General features: G+C 39.6%; 1 protein-coding gene across 1 annotated transcript in view; it reads right to left on the bottom strand.

Annotated features, from left to right (window-relative positions):
- adgrb1a (adhesion G protein-coupled receptor B1a) overlaps positions 1-13,406 on the bottom strand; it is a 63,008-nt gene that overhangs the window by 32,926 nt on the left and 16,676 nt on the right. Inside the window, exons 14-16 of the mRNA XM_026370866.1 lie at positions 9,623-9,698; positions 6,234-6,336; positions 6,081-6,124 (exon numbers count right to left, since the gene is read on the bottom strand). Of these exons, the coding sequence (XP_026226651.1) occupies positions 6,081-6,124; positions 6,234-6,336; positions 9,623-9,698 (223 nt within the window). The remainder of the gene's footprint in view (positions 1-6,080; positions 6,125-6,233; positions 6,337-9,622; positions 9,699-13,406) is intronic.

Genomic DNA, 13,406 nt, shown 5'->3' with positions numbered 1-13,406 from the left:
GCTACTCTACATGTTTTTCAGATGTATATTTGGTTGTGTGTGACTCTGTATAACCTTAGCAGACATCCAATTTATCTCCACAGTGCACCTTCTACGTATGGCCTGATTGGGCCTCTCATGTGAGCTACACCATGATCTGCAGACGGCCCTGCCACATAACTGGCTGATTTAGGTGCTGTGCACAAACGACTGTCCACAGCCAAGAACAGGCACATGGATGAAAAGGAGTCTACCAGAACACAGGACAAATCTAAACAGCACTTAATGTTTTGGTAAGGAGGATACCAGGATGATCCACCGATCCAGGTATAAGAAATGAATACTTACGGGGATCATCTGTGGTACAACAAGATCAGGACAGTTCTACTACGCTGTACAAATGATAAAGATAATACAGAGCCACCACACAACAAAAAAAAAGTCTTTGTTTTTCACTTTAGTACAACTACATTTGTGGACTTCAGGGAGCAAGCGTGCACATATGGAGTTAAAAGGCCTGAGATTTTGCCCGGGGCCAGCCCTGTCTTGATTCTAACAGCATTAAGTGAAACTTTCAAATGTAGTGCACACATGTAAGAACTGATGGCAACTGCATTCTGTAGTTTTTTCTGTTTTGCTAGAGAGAGAAAAGTGAGTTGCAATAAACATTGTAGGATGGGGGTATGTTAAGATGAGTTAAGGGAACTGTGTGGGCTTTGGGTTTTGAAACTTGACCCACTTCCACACGGGGACCTAAAACGAGTACGGTATCCTCTACTGCTTCAGTTTTGTTTCTTTCTGTTCTTTTTGTAAATCTGTGTTTCACAAGTGCCACACTGTCACTGAAGTGCAATGTGACAATACAGAAGGAAAAAAAATGTTTAGGGCTGCACAATGCAATATTTTTATATCACAATTGGTTGTAAAAGTGAAAGGAAGGAAGTGAAAGTTTCCTGAATGTGGCAAACATACATAGATGCAATTGTGTGGTTTCTCCCTAGCTCAAAAATGATCTCCTCAAGTATTTGATTTTCCAATTTGCAACAGTTTTTTTGTGCTATCAAGGTATTTATTGGTGCATTATCTGTTTTTATGAGACCATGAACTCTACTACAACAGGCACAACAACTACATGTATTGCACATAAAACTACAAGGTTGAGGCTAGACACAAAAACAAGTTGGTTTGGGTAGGTTTAGATAAAACATAGTGGTTTGGGGTAAAATAATGTGACAGCATCGACTACAGTCAAACCATCCATCCATCCATTCGATTTTCCTAACCGCTTGTGTTCTCGAGGGTCACAGGAGTGCTGGCGTCTATCCCAACTGTCACTGGGTGAGAGGTGTATATCACAGAGCCGACAAATAGAGACAGGCAGCCATACACATTCACACCTTTGGACGATTTAGAGTCACCTGTTAGACCCACTGTCCAAAGACATGCATGTTAGGTTGTCTATTTATTGGTTTTAAAGTGTATCATCAACTGCCAAAAGCACCATGTGTATGTCTGGTTGTAAACTTACTGGCCCACTGGTAGGTAGTAGGTGCTCTTAACTGCAACTGGACATGATAATGACTGATAACCACTGAATGGCATTTAAACAGTTAAATTAGCTGATCAGTCTCCACCTGATCTTTAACCTGCTGTTACTGGCTTCTAGGTACCTGCTACACATGCTAGGAGGCTCAGTAGGTCTTTATCATGCCTTAATATGCTGCTACTGTATTCCCTTTAGCTTTTTATAGAAAACATAAATGTTTCAGTTGAGGTTAGGCAAGTCGGTTAGGGTTTGGGAAAGATCATAATGTGAGTTCAAATAAAGTAGCAACACAGACTAAAGACACTACACTGACTAATGGTTTAAAAGGGAAACAAACTGGCGTTTTTTGTGCATTATCATCCACTCAACTGCCCAAATCTCCTTCCTGCACACTTTGGCAGTAGGTAGTTTTGGCCTACTGAACCAAAACTATGGACGTGATAACTTACACTTGAACAATTGAATCAGCTGCAGTCTCACCAAATACATCCTACCTATCTACTAATACTAAATAATGCACAGACCTTAAAAAATCTAGTTGGTAAACATAGGCAAATGTTGACCAGCACAACTGAAAATCAGTGCTAATAGCGCATCTTTTATTTTAGTATGTTAAGGTCATAATAACTGTTGTGATAACTGCTATTACACTGTCCCAAAGTGGCAACTCCATGCAGAACCAATTTATCTTCACAGCTAAATTTGTGACATCACACCTTTAATAGAGGTAGAAAAGTACAGCTAGTACAGCTGCTAGTAGGTATAAATACTCCATATAAATACAGTGGATTGTGTGAAGTTAGTGCTCCGTAATCCATCTGCATGCTTCTATTCATACATACTTGTAAACAAACACAACCCGTGCCCTCTGAACTTCACCTCCTCTGGAGTAATTGTACTACAGTAATTGATGAAAATGGTCAGAGTCAGCATCTCTAATGAAATGAGGCAGCCCCTCAACATCAGCACCAACTCTGGAAACTAACTAAGGCAGCAAGGTTGCTCTGTTTGATCAGAAGCAGGTGGTTCTAGATAGAGGTTGCATTTGGATATAAAATGCCTAGCCTCCCTTTTAATGTGTCCTGTAGTGTTTGTTTGAAGTCCTTTTTAGCAGTCATATACGTTTTCTGTTATGCACATAAAACTGCCAACATTTAATAGTTATGGTTTTTGAAGAAACAGGTCTGGTTTCTTTTGAATCTGTCATGTTCTAGGAGGTGACATGGCTGCAGGGCCAGGTCTCCTTTGACAATAACCCTTTTTAAATATAGAAACAGCACTTTATTGGTGAGTAGGTAGCCCTACTTTACGACTCCTTTGCATATTTACACAGCAGCTAGATGGCATATTGGTGCAGCAAACTCGCCTTGAATGGGCAGTGAATGACAGCTGTTGCTGGCAGATGCTGCTGAATCCCTTAGTGTGTCGGTATTGTCAGATATTCTGTTCAACTGCACTGTCACCAACCAGACTGAATGTCAATCTACATCTACATCAAGTATTTATAGTGCATGAGGTAAGACATACTGAAATAAAACAAAGTAATAATGTCAGTGTGAGTGCAAAAGACAGACGGAAGACGCTGATGCTCTTATTGATTTCAGGAGACTGAAGCAAGTGAAGGCCTCGGCTGCTTCACAGCTTTTATCAACATGACAAGGACGCCTCCTCAGATTCCAATTTCTCTCCTAAATATTAACTCATTAATCATATCTGCTGTCCAAGATAGATTTAATTTTGCATACAGCATGTCTCCCCGCAGCCCCGCAGCCCCCACCCCCAAACCCCATGAGATTACATTCTTTGTCCTTTCTCTGTTTCTGCCATTGTCTACTACCATGTTGTTGATGGCAGTGACGGCTGAAAGGTGACCACGATCAACACTGTCACTAACACATTAAAACTTAATAATAAATCAAGGGAGCACTTTTACTGAAACCTCTTTAGACACTGTTTTCCTGTGTTAGTGTAAAAAACTAAATGTCAACTAAAAGATAGTATTCAAATTATGACTAAACTTCTATTATATAGCACTAACAAATAAAGGTCAGTGGGTAATAAAGGCATGGTACAAACCACAGAGGGAGTGAAATTGTGTGTACTATAATTAATTCCAGTAGAGCAGAGTAGTCATAAAGTCATGTCATATTTGGAATTATCCTGCTCTGAATTACTTTTCAATAGAAAATCATAGTCACTAACAAATCCTAATCACTTGTACTGTTTCTTTTTTTTTTGTCTATCCATAGAACTTAACTCTTCCTGCACAGACACAGCTCAAAAGCATGGGAGGAAGGCAAACCAACCAATTATTTAGTGAACACAACAGTATGCTTGTAATGAGAGGATCAAATTAGTACTTTAAACAGTAAACTATCTTGGTTGTATCAACTCAGCTCTGAGCCTTTTCTCCTGAGGGTGGGTTTTCCTCTGATATTTAGTTCTCTCTACAGAGACACATTTTGTCTCCACATGGGAAAATCAAACTGCGCTAACCAGCTCCTCCCTGATTGGTCCAGAGAGTAGACTGATTTCCAATCAAGCAGATCCCAACCATCTGAGTTATGAGTGTGTTTGTGTCTTCATATTCGCTCCATGTTCCATGTTCAGAACATGCTCCATGTTCTGCTTCATGGAGTTTGTTTGCCAAAAACTGTTCTAATCCCTTTAAGATCTACACTTTTCTCAACTTGTTCTGTTGAATGTCTGACACATTTTATACAGAAGTTAAAGAAATTGTCTAATATTGTAGTGAATTCAATACAAATTTAATAAATTGTAACCACAGTAAAGGAACGAAGAAAAAAATATTTCAATAATCTATCTACTGTGTATATACAGTATGTTATATTGTTAAAGCAGGTCATCATATTTACATCTCTTAATTCCTCTGTTGTTTTTTCATTCTTTCATCTTTTTTCTTTTCCCTGTATCACGTTTCTTTATTTTATTCTTTATCCTGCTCCTGGTCTATGTATGGTGAATGAAACACGTGTGTATACTTGCATCTAAATGCAAAGTCTCAAAACCCTGTTTGGTAACAAGAGTAAAAAGCATATAACACTCTTTTATTTCGATTGTTTTTTGCTTGGTGCTCATACTGTAACGTTCTTGCACTGCTTTCTTGTCTTAAACAAATAGGGCACTTAAGAGCAAAGAGCATTTGGACAGTTGGATATGTGCTTTATCTTTCATTGTTTCTTTTATCGTCCTTGCTCTCTGGGCACACTCTCATTCTCTCTGAAGTTGCTCTCTATCGTGCATGTTACTTCCCCTCCTGCGTGGGCTGGGAGGGGAAGGAAAGCTATGAGCGACACTTTTAATTTTCCACATGCTGCATCAGTGTCGTAGCAGTGATAGTGTGGGGCTGCGTTGTCCCTGACGAGAGCTGCCTAGCTGTCCAACACACTCGACACCTTTCAGTGGGGAGTGACGCACTGACTTTGTCAAGATTAGAAAGAGAATGTAGTGTCTCTAAAACACTCGCTCTGATGCAGGGATCTATTCCTACTGTTCCACATGTGGGTTTGCCAGTGTTTATGCCATTGGTGCTGAAATAATTACTTGTGATTCCTCATCATCAGCTAAACCTGCTAGAATTAATGACTAATTTTTTTTTTATTATTTTAGGCACATTACATTTGTTAATACTCTTGACACTGTAACAATGCCATGCTAAGAATTGATTGAAAAGCTCATATATTTGCCCTTTTTTGCTTTGTTTTATACATGACGTTATAAACCAAAGGAGGCGAATGGAACACAAATCAAGTTTTCATTCCAATTTTGCACAAATTTTAGTTGAACTTAAAAATTGTGGACAAAGGAAAATGTGGATGTGCAGTTTCATCACTTATCAGTATGGTTATGCCATTGTAAGGAGTTGGTTCATTGAGGAAAAACTGTAGGTGCAATAGAGGTCCACACAGATCTGATGATCTTTAGTGAGATGGGAATTTTAATGAAGAGCCAATTTTAGTATCATCATGCCACTAAATTGTCATGAGTTGTCAGCATTGCTTATCTTTAAATAGGATGCCTGCTGACCTACCAGTAGGGGTTACTAATAAGTGCGGCAGTTGGTGACAGGCAGGCAGTAGATGGAACAGAGAAATGTCCCATTTGAAACTGTTAATCAATGTTGTAACTTTATTTTAACCCAAACCACAATCTTTGCCTGAAACCTAACCAACTTGTTTTTGTGTCTAGACCCAACCACATCAACTTGTGGCTAAAGATAAAACATGTAGTTTTTGTGGCTACACCTCGATTACACATTATAATGACTGTAAATTTTAAGCTACAGAGCCTCAGTGTTAAAAGGATTTACCCAGATTTCAAAGGTGTAGGGCTGGTGTAGATACTGCAATATCCTGATGCTGACATCTTGATGAGAGTCAGTCTCCAATAATGCAGGATCCTACATTTCTAATTATACAGTGAACACTATCTTAGATCAGCTTTCAAAAGGTTCTATTCATCTGGGTTCACCTATCAAGGCGGGATTCTTGCATTGCTAGATGTCAAATCAACAAAGTGCAGGTAGTGATCTTACCTGTCACTCTCGTCCCATGATATGCAGGTCTGGTTGGTGGTACCCTAACGTATGGAGCACAGAAAACCATGAGAGAACTAGTAATAGAACACCATATGACAGTAGCTTGGTAGCTGGAATTGCCTTAAGACCAAAATGTATTTAGCTACTCACGTTGTACAGGTGAGAGAACTCTACTACAACAGGAGCAGACAGGGAAGCAGGGGTGGGCTTTATGGCCACCGACAAAACCTTGGAGTTGAGGACTGTGCTGTTCCTACAAGGGAGGAAGAAACAAGGCTTAGTGATGTAACATAACAAGAGAAATGTCTCCATTTTTGAGCACACAGGGCATTCAGATGTGCCGTCTCAAGCAGACTGTGGTATGTCCACGGTCAGCTGTGTTGAAGATCTTCACGTTCAGTAAAACAATGGTAAAATTATAAATGTAGCACTGTTAAGCCAATCCCTTAAAGTACTGAGCTGCGGATATAAAGTTTGCTTTAAGTATCATCAACAGAGCTAAAATGACACTGCCTGAGTGTTAAATGAGACTTAATATTTGTTAGTGCATTAAAGTTTAATTGTTAAAGTTTTTTAGGACTTTAGGATTAGTTGCTTCTGGAACATAGCATCCCCACATCAAGTCACAGTATCTGGATAATAGCCATGTTATGCTGAACTTAAAACAAAGCCAATATCATGGGATTTGGAAAAGATACAGTATGTTGATCTGTTGACTGCCCTCTTGTAAGTTATGACTATAGAAGTTGACCATTTTAACCCTGAACATGTTTGTTTAGTAACAAACCTATCTCATATGTTGCTGTGAATAAATTCCAAAATATTGTTATGTTTGCATAGTGCAGGGTTGTTGATTGTTAAGTGCAAAAATAAGTGTTACAAGCTGCCGTTTTTGTACCTGGTGCCAAATAGGGTGTAAATCAACAAATTACAAATTACTGATATTTGAATCTAAACCCAATCAACAAAACTGGAACATGCCACAGTATGTACAGTAGAGATCTACAACAGAACAGAACGGAAAAAGATGAGTAATTCTGGGCTGTTATTACTTTAGATCAGCTGAAAACTTTAAGTTATAAAATGCACTCTGATTTATATGTTTTAATTTGTACCAGAGTTTTCATGTTTCACACATAAAAATATCTATTTCATGTGTGAAACACCACTATAAAATGAATCCCAATCAGTCTCACATCATGTTAGCAGTAGCATGTCTACCTGTACTATAGGTAAACATTTGGAGCAGCAGGCATTTCTTATTTCAGCCTTATGAAGCTGAAGTGTACAGCTGTTGCCCTGGTTATGAACAGTTTTGAATGGAAATCCCATGGATGGTATTAACAGAAGTTTTAAGTGTTCCTTTATGAGATTCTGAATTGTTGTCTTCAGCATGTCTTCAGTCCGGTCTTGAGCATGCCTAATGCACAGGAACATGTCTGTTAAGAGACTGCAGATAAAACGGAAACCTGCTGCCACCCCAACTGTTTACACTGTAAAGATAAATCTGAGTAAAGATATATATATAAATATATAAATAAACAACCTCCAACCTGTTGTGGATTACAGAGCTGGTAAGAATCAAACTATTCAAATGATTCAATTAACCACTGTATCTGCATATGTCAAACTGATTAATTTTTAACACCAAGATAGAAGTGGATCTGTGGATTTGCACCGGCAGTAGTTAGTATGTGCTGTAGGTGACAAAAACAGCTCTGGATTATACATATGTTATGGCATGAAAATGGAGCCATGTTGACAGTTGAGTTATAACATTGAGCTCAAAGCACTGACACTAACTATCAGTTTGCTAACAGTAACAATGCAAACTCCAGACCTGATAATGGCAAATGTTAGAAGATGAACAGCTGATTTCTATACTGATTTTACTGATTGTCTTTGAAGACATCTCACTGGATCTGTTCTTACCTGATGGGAACTACCAAAAAACACCATTCTTCCTCTAGAAATCTTAAATGTGTCAATTGTCTCAAAGTCATCCAAAGTCAAAGGACATTTGCCTCAAACAAGCAAGATAGACATTTGGAAACTGAACAAAATGATTAGGATACATCAATTTTGTGTGCAAATCATGTTTTGACCAGGTAACACAGCTGCCGTAAAATTTCATCTATAAGCCACTTTAAACAGACTATTTGTATCCAGTCTATTTAAAAGTTATACATAAACCACATGAACCATGATTGTTCAATCAGCAGTAAAATATGTAACAGATTGTGCTGACCAATCAGTCTCTGATACCCCAATCATGGAAGCATATTTTAAAATCCTACCTTTTAAGTAAACCTTGAAGAGCATTTTTTTCTAACATCAAACGCAGTCCACATTGTTTTTTCAATAGCTTATCGTATATTATGGGGGGTGTTTTATTTTACATTTACCCTGCCTGCTTTGTATGCATTGCAATTTCTGGTTTTCATATGCACTATCAATCATACAGAATAAGACAATCAGGAAAAAAAAAAAAAAAGGGAATTGCTACTGGAAGGATTGACAACGACAGCGTTCAGCCGGCCAAACATGTTCAGCAGCCCCTGCTCCGTTTTCCTGTTCACCACTGTATCCCATACTCACAATCGAACTCTCACCATTTCAAAACACAATCGGTCAACTTAAATTTCTGTGTCATCTAGTCTCTTGCCTCAAACTCATCTCATTTTCCTCCCAGGCCGATGAAATTTCAGGAAACCAGGGGAGGCCAGGCTGAAATGGTTGGGGGGGGGGGGGGGGGGGGGGGGGGGGGGGTGGATTGTGGGGTAGAGTGAAAAGGAGCTGCACCACCAGCTAGAGACTCCAAAAAAGAAGTAGTGCGCATAGGAAGAGTGGAGAGAATGAGGGTCTGTTTAATTTCCCTTTTTCAGTATGTTTCTAATTTGTTATGTGCTTATGCTACATAATCATAATGCAGAGCTCACCTAGCGCTAGTGTGCTGCAGCTGGGGGGTGAATGATTCTTTCATTTATTCATTTTCATTTATTTATTTTTGTTGTTATTGTCATTTCGAGATGATGCCACTTGCTGTCTTTCAAACTAGAATCAGATCAATCAACATATGGAATGCAGATGGAAGTTTAATTTAATTCACAAATCTACAGTATAGCCAAAACTAAAACCATAGAAGCGAAGCTGAAATGGGTGAAGTCACCCTTTAAGGGGATAGAATTTTACAAGTATAGACAGTGGACCTTGAAGTGGCTATCATGAACACAGTGAATGCAGTAATGAAGACCATAATGTGATTGAATGCTTCAGAAAGAGCTGCTTTAAGAATTTTTAAACTGAATGTGTAGAATATAGTATAATATACTCTTTATGTCACGCCCAGTAAAGGTGCCCTATAGCAAACTATAATATATATATTGACATTGATGTGAAGTCAACAATCACATTTCCGAGCTTCCCTGCAACTCACTTCTCAAATTCCTCTGATACTGGTAGAGCTTCAGGATGAGAGGAAAAGTGGGTTAACAGTCAACAAAGCTAGAGTTGCGGCTGTAAGCGGTCAGCAGTCTTACCTCTGCAGAGCCAGAATGCTGCCCAGGTTCCTGTACAGAACAATGCCCGTCACGAATGTTGATGAGTCGTCAGAATCTGTGTCGGAAGAAACAGAGGCGCACATGCAATGAGAAAGGAGGTGAAAGTCAAAGACTGGGGTGTTTATAAAAGCCTGAATGGTTCGGTCTCTGCAGCAGGCCACTGTACTGACACAGGAAAATGCATGTCAGCCATGCTGCCTCTACTCCTCCAGCCCCCGAGAGCTCATTACACTGAAGCTGGCCTACATGACTAGTCATCTATGAACACTGTCTCTTACACTACTTTACAGTCTCCCACACACAGACACACACCACATACAGTTGTGTCCTTGTTCATGTCTTTTATAAAAATATGTTATTAATAAGCTCATATTCGTAGATGCATATAGATGTCATGCATCTCAAAGTAGACGTTATCTTCTACTGTATTTTGTATTCTTTCTGCACATCTCTTGTTATATCAGAGGACTCATGGTCTAATGTGTGTTTGATGCCAGTACTAGGATTGATATTGAGTGTTCCAGCCATTAGAATATATAATTTCTTTGATATTTTGGAACCTAAACTTTACTGTAACTTGAATAAACAGCCAAATGTCTTCTTTGTAGACACACACACACAGCTAATGTGCGTATATGTGTATGAGATGCACCGATTGATGTCAGAACTCAATGTGTGCATGACAGTGTAGTGAGAAGTAAATAGAAAACACTGCATGAAGTTCTGTCTGACCAATCTGACAGCTGTCACATAGCCACATCAGTGGAAAATATGGGATTTGAATCACTTGCAGGCAAACATCACGCTGGACCTGGGCCATAACAGCAATGTAAATATAATGTGAAGAGTTAGATCTGTGAAAACACAGAGTTGATATAGTGTAAAAATTGTGGGTAAGCTCCGCCTGCTGCTGTTGGGGGACAAGAGAGTAGCGCCAGCAAGGGAAGGAATTTGTCAAAACTTCACTGCTGGACTACATGAAGGCACAGACAGGCCCGGGGCGAGGAGAAGCCTTCTCTTTCCGGCAGCAGAATCAAAGGCAGAGAAAGGAGAGAAAGAAAAAAACAAAACAAAAAACAACTCCATCTGCCGGGCCATCTGAAGACATCCAGCTCTTCTGCTCCAGCACACTACATGGCAGCCTGAGAACACGCAACACTGTGCCAGGCATCAGGCAGAGGCTGTAGCTCCCAGGCAACAGCTGAGCTCCCATGGGCATCAGGGGAGAACCGAGCAAGACGAGTGTGTGTGTGTGTGTGTGTGTGTGTGTGTGTGTGTGTGTGTAAGGGGCGGTGAAGTATTATGTGCCCTTCTCATCCACTCTTTGGCTGGCCCATCCAATATGCTCAGCCAGATTGCCCAACAAGAGGTAGCCTGCAGGGACTACATCCAGTGATTCAGAAAGTTATGTGTCTGTGTGGGAGAACTAAAACAGTTTAGATCCAAGTCTGTCCATACACTGTGCATATGTTTGCTATGTGCTGCAGGTTTGTTTGCATATGTTAGAGTGTGAATATGCACATGCAGTCTTACAGAGGCTTCTTACCGATATGAAACATGCACACCAAGCTAAATTTCTAACACAGATTACAAGTCTAACGCCCTCTTCTACCTCTGCACTCAACCCACAGTCCCCGTGTTAAGGGACTATTCTTAACCAGATAGTGCTGAGAGGAGATGGACTAAAAAAAACACACAACAGCGAGTGTGCACTTGTGCTTATCTAATATACTCCATCACCTCTTTACACAAGCACATATGCAAAGAATGAACTCAACATCATACAAATTTAACTGCTCTTGCTGCTTTGTCAGGAAGGATTTTGATCGGGCCAAAAGCCTCTGTCTCTTAATATATTTGACTTGTATCTTTATATATGCATACACAATGTTTATTTCGTTGTAAGAGTTATTCATTGTTATGTACTTGCCCATGATAAGAAACAACATCTGGCTAAACTAAATGCCTGGTGGTGTCCATGGTAACTGCTGCTTTCTGCTTATGCCACGTGCTCTATCACTAACCTGGCACCCCCATTTGCCTTATTCATATTCAAGATTTAAGGTTCAAGACTAAAAAAACCTTATTAGTCCCAGAGGGACATTGTTTTGCCTTATGTGGGATGAATGTGTTCTAAAGGACTTCAGCATATTTTTTAGTTTTTTTAACTGCCAAAAGCTGAAGGTACTCTAACTTTGACTTTAACACTTGAACAGATTTTAACACACTATGAAATGACAACATCCCAATAAAATGCTAAAGTTTATAGACTAAATGGTAGGAGTGCAGCCAGACGTATATATATATATATATATATATATATATATATATATATATATATATGTATATATATATATATATATATATATATATACACACATGGATGTGTGTATGTATATGTGTATGTGCAAATATGCAGTTGCTCCTGGTGACAACAATGTCCGTCCTCGTATAGTGAGAGTAGCAGTCAGTTCCCCAAGCTGATCTGACCTAAATCCAATAGAACACCTCTGGGACATTATGTTTTCGTTCATCCAATGCCACCAGGTTACACTTGAGACTGTCCGAGAGCTCAGTGATGCCTTGGACCAGATCTGAAGACACCCCTGGGCATTATCTGACGTCTCATTAGGAGCATGTCCCGACACTGTCAGGCATGCATACAAGCGCACGGGGGCCATACAAAGTACTGATATATATATATATATATATATATATATATATATATATATATATATATTGTGTGTGTGTGTGTGTGTGTGTGTATAATGTGCCATGAACATTTGTTGAGATGTGAGAAGGGATCAATCATTCAGTGTACACAAAGCATCAAAGACACATTTTAATCCATGTAAGCAGGTCCAAGCTGTATGCATAAAAAGGGTTGACTGCTGGTGTGACATTGGCACCGTGGAGACACATCTCCCAGCTGGGGAGGAAATTGTCTCTAATTGCTCCTGATTGGCTCCTGTTGACTCCTGATTAGGAGTGACGGCCTCATTAGCATGCTAGCAGTACAGAGCTGTCTTTAATGCTCTGACAGATAACCCTACAGCTACTGAAAACTGTGTACCTGGCACCTGCTTGCAGACGGGATTCACGCTCAGCTGGTGCTATTCCTAATATTCACAACTTGTGACACAAGTATGTTTCCCTACTCTTTGGCCTCTTATGACTAAGTGAATTAAAATGAATATTAATATATGATGCTACTGAAAACTCTGTGACGTATTTAAAGGCTCTGTTTGTTTACCACCTATAGTTAGACTTGCTGAGGATTTGAGAGCTCAGAGATAGCTGCCATTCCTCCAGTAGGAAAAGAATGAATAGGATTTGATCGTGGTGCTCAAAGCAGTGGAAAAACTGTAAGAGACTTTTAGAGACTCAGCTGCAACATTTGTAACAACTGACCGTGAACACAAATGGCTGAAATGAATGTCTTTCACAGGGTGACTGGACTGACCCTTGAAGACAAACTTTGCTTTGAGAGTTGATTCTCAAAGACCCTGTGACAGACCCTCTACTCTCTAGCAAGACTATGGGGCTCATTTGGATTCAAAAGGCTGGAACAGAAACAAATGCCATTCACACAACGGACTTTACAGCCATGTGCCCCCAGTGGAGCCCGACAGGTTCACAAACAGCCTACTGTAGATACACTGAAGTTGAGAAATGAAATGCTGAATGTTTCATGTTCCAATGTATTATTATTATTTTTTAATTATTAATGAAAGCGCCACAGATCCGAGTTCAACCTCAGACT

The sequence above is a fragment of the Anabas testudineus genome, chromosome 16 (assembly GCF_900324465.2).
Source record: "Anabas testudineus chromosome 16, fAnaTes1.2, whole genome shotgun sequence".
NCBI classification, from domain to species: Eukaryota; Metazoa; Chordata; class Actinopteri; order Anabantiformes; family Anabantidae; genus Anabas; species Anabas testudineus.
The sequence above is the reverse complement of the archived record's forward strand: the minus strand, read 5'-3'. Positions and strand labels throughout refer to the sequence as shown.